General features: G+C 48.5%; 1 protein-coding gene across 2 annotated transcripts in view; it reads left to right on the top strand.

Annotated features, from left to right (window-relative positions):
• The first annotated feature begins 2,136 nt into the window (after positions 1-2,136).
• The window catches only part of MXI1 (MAX interactor 1, dimerization protein), a 71,880-nt gene continuing 51,842 nt past the window's right edge, over positions 2,137-22,174 (top strand). The window contains exons 1-2 of one of the 2 annotated variants that reach the window (XM_045569071.1): positions 2,137-2,683; positions 19,847-19,979. In XM_045569071.1, the coding sequence (XP_045425027.1) occupies positions 2,410-2,683; positions 19,847-19,979 (407 nt within the window). In that variant the 5' untranslated portion in view covers positions 2,137-2,409. Of the gene's footprint in view, positions 2,684-18,687; positions 18,938-19,846; positions 19,980-22,174 lie in introns of those variants that run through there. The other variant, XM_045569072.1, reaches the window with a different exon arrangement.

Here is a 22,174-nt window from a genome sequence, read left to right as displayed (position 1 = left end):
TGGTGGTGGGGGCTGTGGCTGGCTGTGGGAATAGTGCAAATCAGCACTTTTTTGTAGATTTTCTTCAAGCCGTTGTTTATTTTGGCTTTGGTCAGATCCGTGGCCCAGCTTGAAGATTCCCACTGGGCTTTCTGAAGCTCACAGACCTATGAGAGATGGAGCAGGGATAAATAAATAATTACAAAACACCCTGCCCCCACCTGGCACTCATGTGTGGGTGTGCCTGTCTTGGTGGGTGTGCATATTCATACATGTGGGTTTCAGTACTGTATATTTGACCCATGCCACCACTGGGGAATTAAAGAGAAACCAAGGTTTTCTCTGGGCTTAGCTGGTTCGTTGTCTCAGTAACAGCTTTCATTTGGGGCAAGAGAGATCAGAGCTGTTTCACACAAGTGCCAGTTTTTGCAAAATGGCCTTGGATAAAGCTTATTTGAAACTGTGTATACACGAGGCCTTCCTAAAGTCCCTTAGACATTTGAACACACATAACTGAGATTGTGGTTCCAACAGAAACAAAAAAATCAGTAATTGTTCTGATAATGGAAGATGAACTTTTATCTCACAGCTCTTAGAAGCTTCTATTCTATGGTAGCCAAAGGATTCAGAGATCAATCAGGCAAAATTTGGCACAAGGTGGAAAATGAGCAAAGAGTATGTGTAGTATGATTATATTATGCTCTAAAATGTGAATACATTGGCTTTAAAATGCCAATTACTAATTGTTCCTGTTATATCAGGAGCAAGTTATCATATTTTTAAAAGTGTACAATGGCTTTCTTGAAGGCTCTGGGAGCAGGTGTGTGTTTATACATACTCTGTAAGTTTCACATGCAGAGTATTTTACAAAGGAATGTACTTTCTCCCCTTTTTTTCAAAAGTTTCCATTTCCAGTAAGAGTCTCTGTGACAAATGTATATGAAGTTGCCTTTGAGCAGGGTGGCTGCACCACACAACTCCAGGGGGCAATATCCTTTGCATCCTCTATGTCAATGTTTCCCCTGGAGGAAACCTCCAAGTGGCTTTGCAAGGTGACAATATGTAGATGGGCTTGTCGTAGAGATGTTTTCTAATGAAGCACAGGAGAGTCTTGTTCACTGTATCTTGTTCCCCTCTTAGATGCAAGTTACCCAGGCTCTTGCCTGGGTGTAGATTGGAAGGAAAAGATCTTACTAAGGGCCAGACTGAGCTAAGTGCAGATAACATTTAATCCACACAAGCACCTTATCAGAGGTTTCAACGATGTGGAAATTTAGGCCAAGAGAGGTTAAGGGACTTGTCCAAGCTCACAGTCTACATGCCCCAGAGCTGGGATTTGAACTCTTCTCTTTGGCACTCCAAAGCAGCCCTCAATTATCCCTCTGACCCCACAGCATCTCCCCGGGGTTGGAAAGCATCCATGGCTGCCCACAGCAACAGCAGTGAAACAATGTCAACTGGGGGGGTCTTCAGAATCAAAGGTGGGATTCAGCTGGGGGGAGGGGAATTGGCTCCTGGCTGCCATTTCTGCCTTTCTGTCAAATAAAAGGGAGCCGGGTGTGGAGGTACCCTGGCGCGAGCTTTGCACAGCTGGACCACCGCTGGAAAGAGGAGTGTGAGGAGACGCTTACATCTCCTCCCCCTTCCTGAAAAATAACTTTGCATTTGAAGGGAGAAAGGAGTGAGTAAATCTGTAACCGGATTTGGGTGGCCTGGGGATTTCATTTGGCTGTTCCAAAGCACACACAGGTGCCTGTATATGTGTGTGGGGTGGTGTGTGTGTGTGTGTGTGTGTGTGTGTGTGTGTGTGTGTTAGTGTTGCGGCGATGGAGCTTCTGGTTACGTGCACGGTTCGAGTCTTCCCATTCGAATTGGGCTTTTATTGTTTTTTAAAAAAGTAACAGCAGCTACCATTTATTGGGGACCTACTATGTGCTAGGCATTGTGCCGGATGCTTTTCGAGGTGTTATTTTTCTGTGAAGAAAATAGTTTGTTTTTACAGAGGTGCACTGAGAGTCATCGAGTATTTTTTCCACTCGGGTGAAAATACAGTGCTCTACACTGTGGCAGGACTTGGGGAGAGGCGGGGAAGGGTGCGGGGACGGCCAGGGGGCGGGCCCTGCCTCGCTAGTCTCCACCTTTTATTTTGACCGGTCCGCTGGCGACAGGCTCGCACTAGGACCCAGGCGCCAGAGCGCCTCCGTCTGTCCTGTAGGTTCATTCAATCTCCCATACACACAGACCCACAGCGAGACCGACACACACTCACACGCACGCACACAACTGCACGCAGCCGGGCTCGGGAAGTCAGGCCGGCTCCTCGCCCGGCGCCTTCTCCGCTCCAGCCGGCTGGGTCTCCCCGGGGGCCCGGAGCTCGGCCGGGCAGCGCAGCCCCGAAAGAGGACGAGCTCGGCGGACCCCCGCTCCTCCATGGGCAAACGCGGGCGGCCACGCAAGGAGGCGCGCTGCGAGGGCGCGGGGCTGGCCCCGGCCGCGCCCCCGGCTGCGCCCCCGGCCGCGGCCGCGCCCCAGCCCCCGGCCCAGCCCGAAGAGCCCGCGGGAGCCAAGCCCAGATGCCCCTTCTCGGACATTTTCAACACCAGCGAGAACTCGATGGAGAAGCACATCAACACTTTTCTGCAGAACGTGCAGATTCTGCTCGAGGCCGCCAGCTACCTGGAGCAGATCGAGAAAGAAAACAAAAGTAAGTTTTGGGGCCCCGGCTCCTCCTCGGCTCCTGGCTCTTTCCTGCTCGCCCACTTGGGCGACCCCCGTCGCCAGCTCGGCCCGCGACCCCCACCCCCACCCCCCAACACACACATCCAACCCTCGGCAGTAAAGCCGATGACACCGGAGAAAGGACACGCACGCACAAAGCTGCTAAAGATGTAACAAAGACGAGCGACGGGGAGGGGGGGGGCTGTCGGTGCGTCGGTCTGTCTGTCTCGGGAGGGCTGAGCGGATGGCCCGGCCGGGGAGCGGGGGAGTGGTGTTGTTTGCTGACAACTGAGAGCTCTTCTCTTCGAGGTCGCCTTTCTTCCTTTTTATTCCACCCCCCCCACTCCCGAGTCTTCTCGGGCAGACAAGTGTTGTTTTTTTTGTCTCTCGTTCCTGGGTGGGGTGAGGATTAGAAGCCGAAAGTTGGAAACCATAGGCAGAGCGCAGAGGCTCCAGAAAGAAAACAGACATTACAACAATAACAACCACACAGCTCTCCGCGGCGTGGGCTCGGGCTCGGGCTGTCTCTGTCTCCTGTCTACTTCGCCTTCTCCTCCCCTCTCGCGGCAGGACTGGGCTCAGGCCATCGCGTCCACGCACAGAGTCCCCCCTGCGCCGCCGTTGCCCGGGGGTGCCACCCCCCCACCCCAAAGAGGCCAGCGGCCAGACAGTGCCAACAGCTCGCCCTAGACCGGCCGTGCGGTGCCGGGGAAACTTGGCCGTGGGGAGGCGACTAGAAGGAAACTTTGGGATCTTGCAGAAACAATAGTTGGGGAAGAAGGTGTGGGCTGTTGTGTGCGGTTGCTTTATTTTCCGGGAGACGGCTCGCGGCTCCTGAGCTAGCGCGCAGGGCGAGGAAGGCAAACGCCTTCCTGGTGGATTTCTAGCGTTCCCCCCCGCCAACCTCCAGATTCAGGTGGAGAGCGATGCGGTGGGGGAGGTTGGGGGGCTGCTGAGAACCCCACCCCGGCCTGGCCTCTTCCTTGTTTGTTTCATTTTTGCCACTGCCAGCCAGGTCCCCTAGCCGTCCCCGAGGCAGTCAACTCAGCGCCCTAACGGGGGCACGCGTGTGCGGCGTCTCCAGCACAGTCCTCAGAATAATAGCTGCGAGAAGGAAAGGGACGAGGCAGATAGACCGACAGACGCGAGGAAACCGGGAGGTTTAATCTGTCCGAACAAGTAGAAAGATCAATGAGGCGAGAAAGAGAGGGGGTGGGGGAAGAGAGAGAAAGGTCCGATTGCAACGTGTCAGATCTTGCAAGCTTCCCCCCACCCAACACAGCAAACCCCAAACACAAAAACACCTTCGCTGACTGACACCCCGGGCCTTCAGGGTTAAAGTAACCGTGCGTTGGCAGCGCAATTGTGCGGACGCTGTAAGGCCAAAACAAGGATTTGTGTTGGGAGGTCGGTGGTGCGTTCTTTTCTTTCTCTTCTCGCTTGTTTTCCCGGAGTGCCTGGGTTGCGAGCGAGGCGCATCGCAGGCTGGGCAGCCGAATCGCTTCGCGATTATTCATGCGGGGGACGGGGGGTGATGGTGGGGGACAGCGTGTGTATTCGTCTGGAGGGTAGTTTTTGAAAAGCCAGAGCTGGGGGGTGGGAGTGGGGTGAAGACGTGGTTTTGTTTGGTGTGTTTGCTTTTGTTGCGGGGGGGAGGGGCGTGATTTCTTTAGCTACCCCCGTCCGGGTCCCCAGTTCTCCGGAGTCTGTCCCGTGGCGTCAGTTCTGAACTAGGGGTGCACCCAAAGAGGGCACCTTGGCAGTGTGTGGCAAACCTGATTTGCCCCACTCCCCAGCGAATGCATTAAGGAGGCGGCCGGAGCCTCCTCAGCGTCCCACCCCCCCTTTGCACCCGCAGACAATCGGAGACCTCCCCCCGCCCCACCCCACCCCCGCCGCCCTGGCAGCCGCCAACTCCTTGTTTACCCCGTGCCGGGGCTCCGGCGTGGCCACCAGTCACGTAAGCAGAGAGCCAGGCGCGCCGGGCTCGGGCTGCCCCGAGCGGGGCTCCAGAGGCTGGTGAAGCCGAGGGGTCTGCGTTGCAAACCTGCCAGCCCCCGAGAGGGGCTCTGGAGCCTTAGGGCCCCAGTCAAAGTCAACTTCGTGTGCGTAATAAGTCCCTCGGCCCCGCAACCCCCCTCCTCCGTCCGGCTCCCCGCGGGAGTATTTTTAGCTCTCTCGCCTCTTTTCGCCGCCGCTGTTTGGCTCTAAATGACGTGATGCCAGCGGCCCCCAGATTTCCCTGAGAGCTTGGGGCGCTGCGCCATGGCCAGCTCGGCGGCAGAGACCCCGCTCCAGCCTCTCGCCCCCTCCCCAACAGCTCACGCAGGCTGGGGTGACCTCCAGCAAACTCCGTGCGACCAACCGCCAGGCCCTCTATTATGCCCCCGGCAAGCAGGAGCGGCCCACGGGACCCACTTTATCCTCCCAACTCTCCTTCCCTCCTCCCGGCTCGGTCTGCGTCTCCTGGTACGGAAAACGGCGGGCCCTACATTTGTCTCGTTTTATTAGGGGCGCTTCTTCGCGCTGGCGGCGCTAGCCGTTGTTTTCTGCTCGCTGCACACAATGCCCGCGCGTCACGGTGGTCCGCGTGTGCACAGCAATAACGCGAGTCGGGGGGCGGGTCGTGCGTGCGCCGGGCTCGGGCACTGCGGGTTGCTCTGCGCGCGCGGGGCTTGTTTTGCTCCAGAGCTCTGCTTTCCGAAACGCTTACATCATTCAGTCGTTGGGGGAGGGAGAGGGATCTGGGCGTTCCGATAGGATTCCAGCATTTCCCAGGTCCCAGGTTTTTGGAAGGAAGCAAGGACCCTAGCTTTTTAGTTATTACTATGATGGGGGGGGGGCGGGTCAGGTTTTGTTTGTTGTGCAAGTCTTTTTATTAGGTCACTACTGCAAAGGGTATTGCTGGCCGGCTCAGGTGCACAACCTCCCTGCCTTCATTTCAGCGAGTTCCCCAGTAATCACTTGATCTCGGTTTCTCCGCCTCCTCCTCCTCCCCCTCCCTGCTAGAGACACATGGTTTCCACATGGAGACAAACTTCTGTCCTCCGACTGGACTTGACCTAGCTGCGTCGTTCAGCCAATCGGCAGCGTCAGCCTCCTCTGACGTCACGCGTTGCTGAGGCTGGAGGCTGGGGGGTGGGGCCAGGATGCAAGCCAGGAAATCTCTGGGAGCTGTAGTGTGGCCAGCTGGTCCAGTCTCTTCTTAAAGGGACGCAATTCTCCCTAGAGATGAGCGTCAGCCTCGATTTTACATTTCAGATTTGGTGAGACCTTCCTGAGATGCACGACAGACCCTATAGTCACGCGTTCACTTGTTCCGTTTTTACTGTTGTTTGCAAAGCACTTACTTAGCAGGAGCTTGCCTTATTTTCCATTGCAGCCAGAACTGCTTTTCATTGCCTCGTTGAGGTTTCCGTAGTAGGAGTGCTCACCAAGTTGTGGCCACAGTGCTGAATTATTTCCAGTAGATAGGGTGAGTGTTCCTAGGGGAAGAGTTCAAATTCGGTCACCTGTATTGACCGTCTGTTGTTTGCAAGGCAAGAGAATCCCTGGGAAATGCAGGTACATTCTCCTGAAATTCCAACTCATGTGTATCCCTATGAATCTCAAATTGGAGTCCTCCAAAAATTCATTAATCTTGAAGACTGTGGCCCTGTTATCATAAATTCAGAAGTTATATGTAAAAAACCACTGGCATCACCTGTATGCAGTTCAAGTCCAGTGGAGGGGTGGCAATTAAAGACTAATAAGTAGAAAAAGATTTAGTCCTTGTTTTGGAAAAGGTTAAAACTCAAAGGGAAAAAGATTCACAAATGCATGTTAGGTGCATAAAAGCTGGTTGGCAGATAAGTGGAAGAAGCAGGTAAGGTCTGGAGGAGAGAAATGGGCTTCCTAGTGTCTCCCAGTCGAGGCAACACTTAAGATAGGGAAGAATGATTACACGGGAGTAGAAAGCCTTGGGTTGCCTCCTCAAGTGGATAACCTGGTTTTCAGGGTGGGGCGCTTTCTTATGGGGCATGGACAGGCCAAGCAGCAGCCTCTTCCTCTTGGTGGAGGGAGGGGCTGTTGTGTGGTGTCATTTGGCCCCACCCTGTCTTCCTGACAATCTCCTCTGCCCCGCCATGAAATCTCTGCTCCTGTCCAGCAGGTCCACCAGCAAGCTTCACAGTCAAGCCACCGTGCTTGACTCAGGCTCTTCCTTCTGTCTAGAATGCCCTCCTCTCAAGACTTAAGTCAGTTCTTGCCTCCTCCAGGAAGCCTCCCCTGGCTATTTCTGCCTACTTGGTTCTATGTCTTAAGTTGGAGTAGTTGAGAGAATGAAAACTTTGCAGACAAATGGAGCAGAGTCCAACTTAACACTCTGCTTACTGGCTGTGTGACCTTGGACACAAGTTACTTAGCCTCTCTGGAAGTTCCATTTCTTTTTTGTAAAATGGGGATAATGAAATAGCACCAGCCTCACATCATTGCCAAACAACTGCATGAGGTACTGCACCTAAATATTTCAAGTACCTGGAATATAATAGGTGCTCGATAAATAATAACTTCTCTGAACTTTGATGACCGTGCAATTCTCTACTTGCTTCCTGTGTATTAGCTTTATTTTCACAGGGAGATTATTAGCATCTTAAGGGAAAAGATCACCTACAGTATTCAGTATATGTCACCCATTACATATAGCATAGCACTGGCATATGGAAGACAATATAAATTTGTTAATTGGTTGGATTTGTCATTTACTGGCTATGGCACAGGGATTGGGTTTGGAGGCCAGGGGAACACATGATAGCCTTTCTGAAGACCTGGAGAGAGTAGGAAATACTGATCTCTGACTGCCCTTGTGTGGTAAGACCAAGGCCTGCAAGATGATAGATCAAGCCTGGAGAGCTGAAACTGCATTATGCCAACAGCTGTGACCCTAAGAATGAAATAGTTACTGGCTTAGAAAGTAGGGGACTAGGGCAACTTGTGCTAAAATTGAAGACTTTGATGGCAACTAATGTTCAAGCTGGCCACATTTCTTCCGGGCAGCCATCTTATGATGAATTCATTCATTCCACAAATTTGTATTGAGCATCTACTATGTGCAGTTGCTTTTTTCTGAAAACCCTGTAAGTTGATTTGTGGTGTGAGTGGAGTCGGGTAATTGTTTTTAGTGGAATTGTGTGAAGAGCATTCTTAAATCAGGCCCTATTTCCTCTGCATCCTAAATTATGTCCCCCGATTCAGCTTTTTTTCCCTAGTTTTAAATATGATCTCTGCCCACTGGTAAATGCCAGAAGACGACTTTTTTTGAGGATATTATTGTGACTTTCAGAGTCCCAGAGTTCTCCAGGACAGGATGCCCGGGGAAGGGGATTTGGGGAAAGGGACTTAGGAAGTTAGTGAAGCTGAATCGTGCCATTCCTGGTTTGGGAGGTAACAGGAGGCTCCATTAGCTATCAAGGCAAAACAGCAGCTGTTCACTCATCTTTCGTCTGTAACCAAAATACTTCCCCATGGACACACCCAGACATGGGGATTTTCCTGAGGATAGCTAGGCAAAAGTCTAGAGGTGAAACTGAGGAAAATGCAGAGGGTGCCAACATGCAGCTACAGAGCAACTAACTGTATCACATAAGATCACTTATTGAGTACTGACCACATACTGAGTGTGGGACTGTCCATGCATTATCCACCCCAATCTTCACTGCAACCCTATGACAGATGCAATTTTATTATCCCATTTTACAGAGAGGGTAAACAAGGAGCAGGGATGCCAGGTAACTTGTCCGAAGGTCGCATGATCACTAAGTGGCACAGCTGAGCCTGCGGTCTTCACCAGTTTTAACTGTATACACATGTACTGATTTTATAGCCAAGGAATGAGGTCCAAAGAGGTGAAATGACTTGCTCAAGGTCACCCAGCAACCTGAAGCAGAGCTGATATTTGAAACACCTTGTTGATTATCCAAGCAAGGTCTTCCTGCACACACCTTGCTTAGAAAAGGGTTAGAAGTGAGGCTGAAGACAGAATAGCCAGCCAGAGAGGATTTTTGTTTTTCAGAGTTGTTCAACTCTGCTGGCCCTAACTCAAGTTTAGGGTTCCTAGGAAACACCACCCCCCTCCTGCTGCCTTTCCCAAGTCTATCCTCTGGGCATATTAGAGGACTTGGGGCTGTTGCTATGGTACTGGGGCCAACAGCAGGTTCATCAAAAGCCCGGTCTTTTGCCTTTTAAGAAAAAGCCCAGCCTGCAGAAGTGAATTGGCCACAAAGATTTGCATCAGTCATTGTGGCTTGTGCTGTTTTAGATCCCCCTGCCTCCCTACCCACCCCCTCCTCCCTACCACCACCACTTTCTATAAATACAGTTGGATAAATATTGATTTAAACTGAGTTTCTGGAGGAGAAGCACATGCTTGCCCTGGCCTGGTCTTCGCTTAGATACCACCAGTATGTCGAGCCTAACACACCTAACCCCCAACAGCTCTGGCTTCCAGATGACCCGTTTGGGGGAGAATTCTGTGGTTTTGTAGCTTTTGAGTTAAAAAAAGAGAGAGAGAAAGAGAGAGAGAGAGAGAGAGAGAGAGAAATAAAAAAGCAACAACCCAGCAAGAAATGGGAATCTTCTTGCAGAATGAGGAAAGCAATTTTCAGCAGGCAGAAGTGGGGGGAGATTGCTGGAGGTCTGGCCTATGGAACCATCTTTTCCCTTCCATTTTTCCTTCTCCTCCATTTTGGGTTTTGTTTTTAAAGGAGGCAGGGGGTAAAACAGAGCATTAGGGCCAGAAGGAGCCCCAGGGATCACAGAGCATCTGTCATCCTCACTATACAGATGTGGAGACTGAGGCCCAGAGAGGGACAGTGGCTTGCTCAAGATGACACAGCAGAGGCAGAACCAAGTCTTCCTGGGCTGGGTTCCCTCTTGCCTGATATGAGAATGGGTCCCAGGCTGAGACCCAAACTGGGCTTTTGTTTTACACGTCCAGTGCTTATAAAGTCAGCAATTCTCAAACCTGGTTTACTGATCCCAGGGTGTGTCCAGTTATTACAAAGGTCATTGCAACATTCTCAATCGCCTTTCAAAATGAAGCTAATTTAAATTTGCCATACTTAGAAAAGTATTTTCTTTTACATTTGAGGGGTAGGAGGAGGGAGGGAGGAGCTAGAATGTGGTGACAAAGATGAGCCCAAGACTTAACTGAGGAGGAGAAATTCATGTCTTGGTGGGGGAGCTCCTTTTTGGGGTGAGACACACACACACACCATGCAGGTTTCAATTCCCCAGGGACAGACATCTACCCTCTGGCACTTCTGCTAAACTTAAAGGAAGCAATTGTCTTATCATGGTACCTGAGTGGCCTGGCCAGAGGTGTTAAAGCTGTCAACAGCTGGCTTGATCTCTCCAGCCAAAAATAATGGGCATTTACTACCATCATGCCCAGCAGGAGGCTACTTCTTTGCTTCCTCATCTTGGCACAATGTGTGCTGGGCCCCTTGCTTGTGAAATGTTTTGAAAGTTCAGGTAACCCCTGCTTTGAGCAATAAGTCTCCAGGAAATATATGTAAACAGAATCCCTTTTTAAAAAATTTAGACTAGAGAAATTCTCTTAAACAGGCCCTTGCAGCAAATATTAATGCTTTGGTAAGATGTGGAATTATGTTGTGTGCCAGTAATTCTAAATTTGTTTTCTGAGTTTGTTCGTTTGTTTATTCATTAAACTGAGACTTGAGGAGCACATACGTGCTTTATGTCAGGCTCTGTGCTAGGTCCTGAAGGTATAGTACCTGGCGTCATGGAGTGTATACTCTATTGCAAAGCCAGGTTTTGGAAATTCAGTTGTCTTAAAGTAAACCCCAAAAATGTGAGATGGCATTTGACTTGGGCTTTGTGTCTTTGTTTCTAGCCATGATTACAGACAGAATAATAATTTATCCTGGGTATCTAAAAGGAATAGTTCCTTCGTTCCCTGCTTGTCCCCTCCATGTTTAAAATCCTTTGTGTTTTTGTGTTTGTCCTTATAATTTCTACATATCTGACTTTTTTTTCTTCTTTTTCTTAACTGCCTGAGCTTAGGAAACCAAGTACCATGTAAGTAACTTTGTAGATAAACAAATCCACTCTCAGTTCTTTACAGATAGGGACCTTCTACACTTGGAGGGTTGTCCGCACCAGTGTGCCTACCAAGCCCACTCTCCCATACGTGCAACATGCCCTTGGCACATACCTCAAATAACCAACTCCAGTGTCTGCTATGGAAATTTAAACACAGCAAAATTAGAAAGATAAACACACTGTCCTGAGGGGAAAGGAGATTGGGAAATTCAAACTAAAGCCAATAAACAGGGATTTGGATTACCTACTATTTGAAATATCATACTCTGTGTCTTCATTGCCATTAGCAAGGATACTTGAATAAAGATGATCTGGGACTAGGTAGGCTGTTGTATTAGAATGGAGAGCATGTGCAGGGCTGCTCTGTTTCTGGCTGTGGGTGGCAAGTGGGAGCTGGTATGGCCTTTGTTTTTATTTCTACAGGGGCCTAGAACTACCATATGGCACACCTGTTTTATCTACCTCTTAACCTCCACCACAGCCTGGCCATCCTACCATATTTCTTGACTCCGAAGACTCTGAGTGTCTTGTGTACAACTTTCTTTCATTCTTTCTACCAGCTGTAAAATTAAGCTCAGTTCAACACATTTCTAAAACCTGCCAGGCACCAAGCACCATGCATGGTGCTTCCAAAGTGAAGCATGTATGGTCTTCAGTTCCAGTTCCATACTCCAGTTCAAATGACAAATAGAAACCAATCAACAATTCTCGTCTGTCTCCTGGTAGTGTAATAACCTGTTCCCAAGAGGGCTGCTGACAAGTGCAATGCCTTCTCTGTTTTCCAAAGGAATAGTGATAATGGCCTCCATTTACTGAGCATTTACTATGTGCCAGCACCATGCTAAGCACTTTATATTAATCCTCACAAACGTCTAAAGGGTGGGTGCTCTAATTACCCTCCTTTTATAAATGGGGAAAGCCTTGTCCTTGGCAAGGCTGACTAACTTTCCCAAAGCTACACGCTAACAAAAAGTGGAGCAGGGACGCAAACCCAGGTTTTTCTTTCTTCCTAGAGAGATCTTAGGACTCTGGCAGAACCTTCATGGAGCAAGAAGTTAGCAAGAGGCAAGAATTTGAATCTGTAATGTTTTAAGTCCAGGCTGAGGGTCCCTTTGGGAATTCCCCCAGGTGGCTTCCTTTTCTCCCCACTCATCTGAGGACAGAGAGAGATTAGCCAAAACCTTCCAGGGCTCTCTGGGCATTGACACTGGAGCCACGTAGGCCCCTTTGTCTAGAGGGCAATGGTCTAGGGTACTGCCGCCTGCACGTGCAATGCTACCTTGCCCAGCAGCCCCTGGGGAACTCACCCAACCAGTAGGGCTCCTGTGGCTCTGCAAGCTAGGGTGTCAGAAGTGTGAGCCCACACCCTGTCAGGCTATACTAGGCTTCCTGAAGGCCTCGAGCTTGTAGGGCAACTGGGCTGGCCTGTATGTGGGGCCAAGGGCTTCTGCCAGAGAAGCCAGGAGAGAGAGGCAAGTGTGAGCTGCAGAGATGAGCTTTAGGCCCTGGCTGCCACTGTAGCAGTGTGCGCCAGCTGGTTCTGGTCAAACGACGTAGGCCCAACCTCTTCCTCTCCCAGATTCAGATCTAGGAAACAAGAATGATCCTAAATATAACTCGGTTCATGTTACTCATTTGATTAAAGGCCTCGCTCTGTCACCCAAGCTGGAGTACAGCGGCACAATCATAGCTCACTGTAGCCTTGAACACCTCGGCTCAAGTGATCCTCCTGCCTCAGCCTCCCAAAGTGCTGGGACAATAGGTGTGAGCCACCACACCTGGCCAAAGCCCTTCAGTAGTTTCTTTCCTGTTTCACTTAGAATAAAAATCCAAACTCCTTGCCATGGCCTTCACCCCTGCTGTTCAGAGGGAGTGTGGTTCGAGGATGGGCCACCTTGGCATCCTCTGGGAGCTTGTTAGAAATGAGACTGCCAGGCCTCACCCCAGGCCTGCTGAAGCAGAACCTCAATTTGCCACAATTTTCAGGTGATTTGGGTACTCTTTAAAGTTTGGGAAAATGTCCTAGACAGCCTTTGTGATTTTCCCAGCTCCCCTACCTACCCCACTGTAAACCTTCCTACCCTTTTATCATTTACCCCTTATCCTATTTATCACAATTTACAATTATGTTACTTGCTTACCATCAGTCTGTCCAGCTAGAATGCAAGCACCTTGAGGACAGAGACCATAAGTGGTTTTGTTCCTTATTCTGTCCTCAGCATCTAGCTTAGGGCCCAGCACATGATAGATGCTTAAGGAATATTTACTGAATAGAGGAGTTTTCTGTCTTAACTTTCTGACCTAGTGTTTCTCAACAAAGGAGCTATTGGTGAGACAGTTCTTGTGCAGATTAGTCTGGAATACTGCTGGATTTAAAATCCTTGGTTTCCACTCACTAAATGCCACTGGAACCCCCACCCCCAGTCATTGTGACATTCAAAAAGACCCTCCTACACGTTTCTGAAGCCTCCTAGAGGGATGGGATTGCCCCTGGTTGAGACCATTGCCCTAACCAATTTTGTTTGACCTTATCTGATTGAACCTAACATGGATGTATGCTGTGGAGTCCAGGAGTCAGAAAGTCTAGGTTTGAATCTGATCACTGCTTGTGTGATCTTGGGCAAATCACTTAACCTTTCTGGTCCTCATCTGTAAAACAGGAATCTCAGAGGTGTGCTGAGGATTAAATGAACTGACTGCAGCAGCAGTTCTGTGCATGTAGTCAGCTCTAGTTACATGGCAGCTAGTGGGCAAACGGATGCACATTGTTCTAGGATCTATGGGGAATCCCGGCATCCTAGAATCAGAATACTAGAGCTAGAAGAGACGGTGAGATCACCTATGTCTTCAGATAGGAAAGAGCCTGGTGTTTTTATTATAAATGCTGCACCTGAAGCTGAGAGAACTCAGACACAAGGCAGCAGGAGCTGAATGTGTGGTTTAGTGTCTAGCCTTGGCTGGGCATAACAGTGACCTCTGCTGCCTGGAGGCGGGTGGTGATGCCAAGGGGTGGGGGCAGGGCAACTCTAGGGCAGCTCCTGGCAGGGGAGGGAGGGTTACCCAGGGCTGTGGCAAGAATGTGGGGCATCCTCTTAGCAGCAGGAGAAGGCCTCTGGCAGCCTTTTTTTTTTTTTTTAAAGGCTTTAAAATCAAGTTGCATCTAACTTTGAAAAGAGTAGATCATTGCAATACCAAAACCCATAAATGCAACAAAAAAGAAAACTATTCTTGCTTTTGAATATAGATGCAAAAATTCTAAACAAAAATATTAACTCATGGAATTGAGCAGTGCTTCAAAAGAATAACATACCGTGGCTGACTAGGTTAGATGGCTGAAAGTCATGAAATCTACCAGTATAAATGATTACAGCCACAAAGTATAGAATAACACGTGACTACAAAAACAAATGATGAAAAGTCATTTGAAAACAGTATTTGGGAAGCATTTCTCATGAAGGAAACTACTTCCATACAACAAAGATTGTTTACCTGTGGTGGTCTTTTAATTATAGTGGAAGAGTGAGTTTGGGCTCAGGGCTTTCGGTCATCACACAGAAAAAGAGTTGACTCTGAGGGCAACCTCTCCTTAGGGAAGAATGAACCATGAACAGAAAAAAGCAACATTGGGATCCTTTGGGCATGTAACTTGATCCTGACATTTAAAGGATTGGGGCCCCATAGGTTTAAAAGATCAGAAAACTTACTCCACTTTGTTTTTTTTTTTTTTTTCTTTAAACATGAATCAACCAGAAACAGAATTGGGGAGATGAGAAGAGAGCACAGGACTGCAGGCCCCAGTTCAACCCTTGTTCCATCAGTTTGGTAGACAGCTGTGTGGCCTTGGGCAAATTACCACACCTCTCTGAGCTTCAGTTTTCTCAACTGAAAAATGGAGACTTACTGAGAAATAAGCTTAATAACATAAATTTCTATGACATAAACCATGAAATGTTCTTTAGAGAAACATTCACTTGGTGAAATCCTCCCAAATATCTTATCAGTTGCACCTGAGGAGCACCCAAGTAGGGTGCTCCAGAGTAAGCAAGCCACTTAGATGAGCATATTAATTCAGTCCTGCAATGCAGATTTCTTCTTGGATCCAGGTTCATGCAAAAAAGAAGGAAAAGGACATTGGAGAGATTAACACGTCCATTATAATCACTGAAATAGGCTGCTGTAATAAGGGCCATTTAATAAAGTGTAAGAAGCCCTTTTCTAACAGGGAAGAGACGGGTCAGGGTGGAAGTCAAGTGTAGCTGTTTGAGTCTTTGCCAGTGTGGTCTGATCTCACCAGAAAAACTGGAGTTAAAAAACAACAAACTTCCAGATTCAGCCATCTCAGATTAACACTGCCTCCCCCTGCTGCTCCCCCCACCTCGTGTCCTTTCCCTTTCTCCCCAGCTCGGACACCTGGTGGCTTGGTGCGTTTCTGTGTGGTTGGGATGTCAGCCTGCAGCTCTGGTGACTGGAGCCCTGGGAGGCGGCAGCTACCTCTGGGTTTAGCATTACGTCATCCCTTCTAGACCCAAATTTATCTCGGCTGCACACAGACCCGCAGCTCTGAGCTGCCGCTGACTTGAGGAGAGCTTACGCATGAAGTTAAGCGAGGCTGACTCACTGGGCAGAGGGAAAGGTTTTCTGCTGCTGTTCACGTTTCTGGGCTCTGAAGAGAGAGGTGGGGAGGAGGGCTGCGGTCTTCATTTTGGGGTGGGGGATGGAAAAATATACAACTGTTATGGTTCAGAGCTCAGAGCTCACTCTCCCTTGTCCCCAACTTTGATTATTTGAGAACCCCCATCCTTAAAGATAACTGCAGAAAACAGTGCCTTACACAGTAAGCACTTTGCAGTTTCGAGGAAGTTCTAAGCACCAGGTGTCACCAACACAGTGACGTGGGACTTGTAACTTAACATCATGGCCTCTTCACCTTGCTCCATCTCGCCTCTCTGCAGAAAAGATATAACATACCAGCTTCTATTGTTTATGAATCTGCAATAAATCACTTGGAAATCTGCACTTAGTAAGCTGTGCTGGAAGAGGACCCCTGAAAATTGAAAGCATTGCCTGCTTCCTTCAGAAGGCAGAATGCCCCCATCCAGGCTGTGATTGTTATGCCTGGGGGACATTCTCCATTTTCAAATGAGACTACCCCCACACCCCACACCCCACACCCAGAGAGGTACTTTAGGGAGAGGACAGAACCAGAAACTATGGGTAGGATTCCTGGTTCTTTTGTCAGTAGACTTTGGAAGCCTTGCTTTTCCTGTTTCCCCATCTGTATTTGTAGTAGAAACTAGATTCATCTGAGCAAAAAAAAGGCCATGGCTGCCTCTGGGTTTCTCCAGGCTGAGACTGTTGCTGAGGGATGGTTTGTGGGTAGCATCGCTTTCCTGAGGATAGCCCTAAGGTTTGTGCTGCAGGAGGCTGGTGTGGCCAATGTCCAAGCCAGGACTTCAGGAGGCAGCCAGAGCAGGGAGAAGGAAGTGGGACCTCAATTGCTTTTAGAAAAGGCTGGAGATTTCTGTACATAAACCAGCCCTTAACACTAGCCACTGCCCATAATCACAATCACCATTACCTCTCTTCTTCAGTATTAGCAGGTGGCCTTTCGGTGACTCTTGCTGTACTTTCCATTTCCTCATCTCTGTCTTGGCCCTCTAGAAGGACTGGTTAATTCACTTGGAGATTAACTATGAAAGGCCAGGCATGGGCCCCAAGCATCTATTTAGCCTTTTACTAATCTGCTATGGCTGTATGACCTGTAGAATTAAATCCATCTTGAATTTACGTATATTTTCAGTTTGCACTACTTTTCTTGTCACATGGGTTTACCGGTCATTGGGCAAAATAAACTTGTATTTGTCATAAACTGCCTCTTTTAAGTTCCTGGGATAGCCCTTGGCAATTTGAGACCTAAAGCTTAAAGGGGTTCTGCAAGTGGTAGAAACTGACTTCCAACCTGATAATGTCTACCCTCAACTAACAGATGTTCTGAATGAATGGTATTCTCTTGTAAATAATTGCATCCCACCCCTACCCAACAAGTCCCTTGTTAAGGGTGGAGGGTGATTGCTATCAACACCCAATAGGAAAACCCAGATCTGCAACAATCTAGCCAACAGCTGAAAAAACTTTCTTTTTCAAAGCCTTTACAAAATAAATAAATTAATTAAATAAAATAAATTCTCCTGTGGCTTACGAACACCTCTCATTTGGGGTCTCCTTACATTTGATGGAACATCTATTTGGTTCTGAAGTGTGGTGCCAGCTGTAGTATTTAAAAGAGCTGGCAGAATTTTAAAGCTTGTGACCTCACTGGAGATTTCATTCACTTTACAAAAAAACAAAAAAGTACAAGAGAGAGGGTGTTAAAATGCAGCATGAAGTCCATAACATTTTTGAGAGGGTAAGATTTCCATCCCAAGATAGTATTTTCTGTAGTAGCCAATGGAGTGACCACAGGCAAGGGGAAATTCTCCCCTCACTAGGAGCTTCCTGTTATTTTGGATGTCAACCAGCAGGTTAAAATAATCACGGCGGGAAAAAGTTATGGATTTGTTTACATAGTTCCCAGCTTGCTCTTGGAGCCTTCGATAGTTAAGATCCTCTTGTCTTTCCTCTCTCTAGATCAGTTACTCTCAACTGGGGGCAGCAGTGAGGGCGGGGAAGATTTTGGGCCCCAGGAGACGTTGGGCAATGCCTGGAGACATTTTTGGTTGTCACACCTGAGAGGTGGTGGTGTGCTACTAAACATTCTACAGTGCACAGTTCAGAGCCCCTGCTCCAAGAGGGAATTAACTAGCCCCAAATGTCAGTGATGCCAAGGTTGAGGAACCCTGGCCTAGACTTTGAGGACTTCGAAAGAAAGTGGCAGTGAGAGTAGCCAGAGGCACCCTTTATTTAGCCAGGGCTTTCAGTTACCTCTCTACAAGGAGAACATTAGAGGAAACACTTACACTCACAGCCTGCACTTATTGAGTGCCTAGTGTATACTGAATGCTGGAGTTATTTCATTTAATCTTCACAATAAACCCTACTAATATACATTCCTTGAGAGTAGGGTCCGAGTCTGTTTCTATAATTACTGTGTACTGTGCAAATGAAGCAATTATATCCATTTACTACATGAGGAAAATGAGGCTTGAAGTCCACACAGCAAGTGTAAGCAGAACCCTGTGTAACTCCAGCACCCAATCACTTACCTACTGAATCGTATCCTTCCCTTGCAGCACCAGAGAGGTTCTTCTGGAAGGCACTACTAGCGAGGGACAGAAGGAGAAAGTTTTAAAAAATAAGATTAAAAAACCAAACCAAACCAAACCAAAAACCTGTCTGTGTGGACCAGAGCCTATGGAAGCCCTGGTGAAATAGTCCCTTGTTTTTGAACAGCGATTTTGACTTTTCAAGTGTTTCTGTGTGTGCTGTCCGTGCAGGTGCGTTACTTTCCCCATTTTGCAGATGAGGAAACTGAGGCACATAAGTTACATGAGAAAGTAGTGGTAGAGGACTGGAACATGGCACTTCAAATAAGGAATGCCTTGACCCCTGGGCACCCGCAAGGAGGGAGTCATTGAGAAATAAGCTTCCTGGGAGTGGGCTTACAACCGGCTCAAATCCTTCCCTCGCACAAGCAAGAGGCGGCAACTTCTTAGTCTTCCACCCTAGAGAAAAAAGGAAGCCCAGCGGGACTACCCTTCCCAGCGGGCACTGCGGAATCCTGCCGGACGCAGGCGCACTGAAGCTGCGTGTGTACTACGATTCCCAGCGTGCAGTGGGCGGAGGCGGGACTACGCTCCCCAGGGGGCAGAGGAAGGGACGGGCGGGGGCGGGCCGCGGCGCTACTCCCGCCCCTACCCCGTGCTCGCGCCGGGAGGTAAACAAACCGCGCGCTGGCTGCTGGCAGCTCGGCGGGCGCGGCGGAGAGCGCGCAGAGCCGCGGCCGGGCTGGCCCGCCCGCCCGCCCGCCGCACATGTCCGGGGGCGGTGTCGGACTGTAGCCGCCTGCGGCGCCTCCTCTCGGCCGGGGAAGGGAGTGTGGGGAGGCCCCGGTCGCCACCCGCGGTGTTCATGGAGCGGGTGCGGATGATCAACGTGCAGCGTCTGCTGGAGGCAGCAGAGTTTTTGGAGCGGCGGGAGCGAGGTAACGGCTGGGTTTCCCCGCCTCCGCCGCCTGAGCCCGCGCGGGGAGTGCGGTGCGACGGGTGAGGGAGGGCGCGCGTGTGCGCGTGTGCAGCGCGAGACGGGGTGCGCGCGGGTGAAATGAGGCGCGCGCGCGCAGGTTTGTGTGAGTTTGTAGGTGGAGTGTGCGTGAGGCACACAGGTGTGAGAGGAGGTGCTCGTGCGAGTGGGGGCAGTGAGGGGGACAGCCTGGGCTGGAGGGGCGCGGGGACCCGGAGGGGGAGAGGGCGAGGGGGCGGGCGGGTGGCTCTGGGGGCCGGAGTGGGGCCGGAGTGGGGCCGGGGCGGGAGCCGGGCGGGTCCGAGTGGACGGGCGAGGCTGTGGGAAAGTCGGGGAAGGAAGGGCATCCCGGTGTTCGGACTGCGTTGAGATGGGCTCCCTTCAGGGGTGGCCACCAAAGGAGCTGTGGAGAGCAGGAACTGTGGTGTCAGGAGGGAGACCGTCCTTGAAGACCGGGCGATTGAGTTATCTGATGTACACAGAAACGTGGGGCTTAGAGAGACACTCTGGAATGGAGAGAGTTAAAGGAAAAGGGGCATTTTGACACAAGTGAAATCACTGAGGGAATGGTTAACTGTTCTCAGAAATTAGGGTATTTATGTCCGAAAGAATTCTTGGAGAAAGGATTTTGGAGAGGAAGGAGAAATTGTTTGGTTTAGAGGAAGTATCCTCTTTCCAGGCGGTGGGTTGGGTCTGTATATGTCTCAAGATGGATGTCTAGGCAAGGACTGGGATTTTTATCTTCCAACTAAAAAGAGTGAAAACATTTTACTTCTTTCAAAAACCTGTTACTGTAAGGACTTCGGATTTGTGGATCCGTGGATTTGGGTATTTAGGTTCTTCTTACATCTTTTTTTCTTGCTCTCTTCAGAGTGTGAACATGGCTACGCCTCGTCCTTCCCCTCCATGCCAAGCCCCCGACTGCAGCATTCAAAGCCCCCACGGAGGTTGAGCCGGGCCCAGAAACACAGCAGCGGGAGCAGCAACACCAGCACTGCCAACAGGTATGGAGCTGGGGAAGTTTAGAAAGGGGAACTGCAGGGAAGGAGCACAAACTCAGGCAGAAGTGCCTGACCTATGGACCTAAGTTTCTCCTCTAATCCTAACTCTGGAGCAACGCTGTGGGTTTCTTTACCACCACCCTGGGGATTTGGCCCTTTTAAAGTAATAAAGTCTAAGAATCATAACCTGGCTTTGTGTGGAAGGGAAGGAATAGGATCTGGAAAGACAATCAAAGAGGTTCTTGCTGGGATTATTAAGATGGGGAGGTCTATGACTGAGAGGACAGTAAGTTGAGAGACTTGGCAGCATGTGTCCATGCATGCAGTAGCGTGCTGAGCATAATCTTGGGCCAGCTTTCATTGTTCTGTCCAAGTTTAAGATAGTCCAAAGAGAATTTTTAAAAATCCGAAATAGCTCTGGCAGGGTATAGAGCAGAATCAAGGACTTTGTTAAAAGAATACAAGCATTTAGGTAAAGTAGGAAGTTAGTGGGCAAGGTCGATTAGTTAAGGAGTAAGGGGAAGACCACACTACGGAAGTTTTGCCTCTTATTTGATGAGATAGGATTGGTAAGCGGGCTTTAAGCAAAAATTGAAAAAAAGATGTTTGTCCTTCAAGCAGAACAGATCCTTTAGAATATGCCTGTCTGGATGTACTCAGACATAGCTGACTTCCATTTTTTAAAACTTTGGGTAGTGTCTGGCTGTCTCTTTAGTGTTTTTATTCCAGGGAGCCAGTGACTTCCTAGGATTCATCTCATACGAAGTTTTCAAAAGGCTTTTCTTAAAAGAAGATCAACAGATGGCTGCCTTTTCCATTGATGAGATTAAATTAGACCTTTATTTCTGATTGCCAAAGCTTTGTCTAGAGAATATAATAAACATTCATGGGGAGGGGGGCTGGGAGGAGCCATCCTTGGGTAACTAAGTTTCCCTGGAGACTTTGTAGAGCTCTAGCCAGGTGGTTGGTCAGTCATCTGGGGAGGCAGATTAGGGAGGGAAAAGGATTAGGGCTCTTGATGCAGAAAACCTGAGGCTCCCATAGATAAAAATTTAGAGCACATGAGGTTGGATTGTCCTCTGTATTTCAGACATCACTGAGGCAAAGCATTCACTCTTCTCCCTTTGACTTATCTTTAGAGCTGTTCGCTTTATTTTATTATTTTTTTTGGCTTCTCCATTAGAACTATTCTGTATTAAGCTTTATTTCTTAAATTATAAAAATAGTCTTAAGCTTAATATGGTACATTTTTGTGTATTTTTCAATCCATATGTAGATTAAACAATTTTTTTTTTTTAACCTGGAGACTTGGAAAGAGTACCAGATAGGAAACCAGACCTAGGTTCTGGCATGCTACAAGTATTTAAGTCTTTCCTATTTTCTAGAAATCAGGTATACGATCTCATTATATTTCCTTTCTGTTCTTTGCCGTTTTCATCTGTAAAATGAGGGGATTTATTAGATACTCACCAAGGTCCCTTCTTCACCTGAAGTTCTATGACTCTGATTTAGTGACAGTTTTAGAGATCAAGTACTGTATTAGTAGTTCAGTATATCTCCCCATCATTGCAGATGTGACATTTTTACTAACAACCCAAGGATTATAGAGGCATAAATAAGATGTACATTTCTAGATTTTACCAATTATGTTACAGGTCATTAATAAGAACGTCTTTGTCATCTGTTGTCTTATATTTTTCTCAGCTTGGGGTTTTGATTAAGTGATGTTTCTGTTTCTTGGTATTCTGTTAGGATTCTACTATTGTGTGTGGAATCATACTGCTAATTACTGTGCTTTAGCACAGGATGTTAGAAAATTTGTAAAACTACAAGAATGCCATGTTGTTCTGATAGGTACCCAAGGGAGAATACATGTACATTGGACTACCTAAGACTAAGGAAAGTACTTTTTCATGGGAATATAAGTATTAAGAAAGAAATAAAAAGAGAGAAAGAAATAGATTTTAGAAGTTAATATCTCAAAGTCCTTCCATGTGTGGGGTTTAGGCTGGGGCACATGAGAAAAATGTGTGCACGAGTGTGTGTATGTGTTTCAAGGCAAGCACCAGGTGAAATTTATTGAGGGGGAGCAAGATAGGATTATAGAGCAAGATATAGGTTTACAGAACAAGGTACATATGCCACAGATGATGACCAGATCCCTTGTAGCAAAGGAGCAAGAAACTAGTATATTAAAG

Source organism: Lemur catta, chromosome 14 (genome assembly GCF_020740605.2).
Source record: "Lemur catta isolate mLemCat1 chromosome 14, mLemCat1.pri, whole genome shotgun sequence".
Taxonomy (NCBI): Eukaryota; Metazoa; Chordata; class Mammalia; order Primates; family Lemuridae; genus Lemur; species Lemur catta.
Note: the sequence above shows the minus strand (reverse complement) of the source record. Positions and strands in the feature narration are given on the sequence as shown.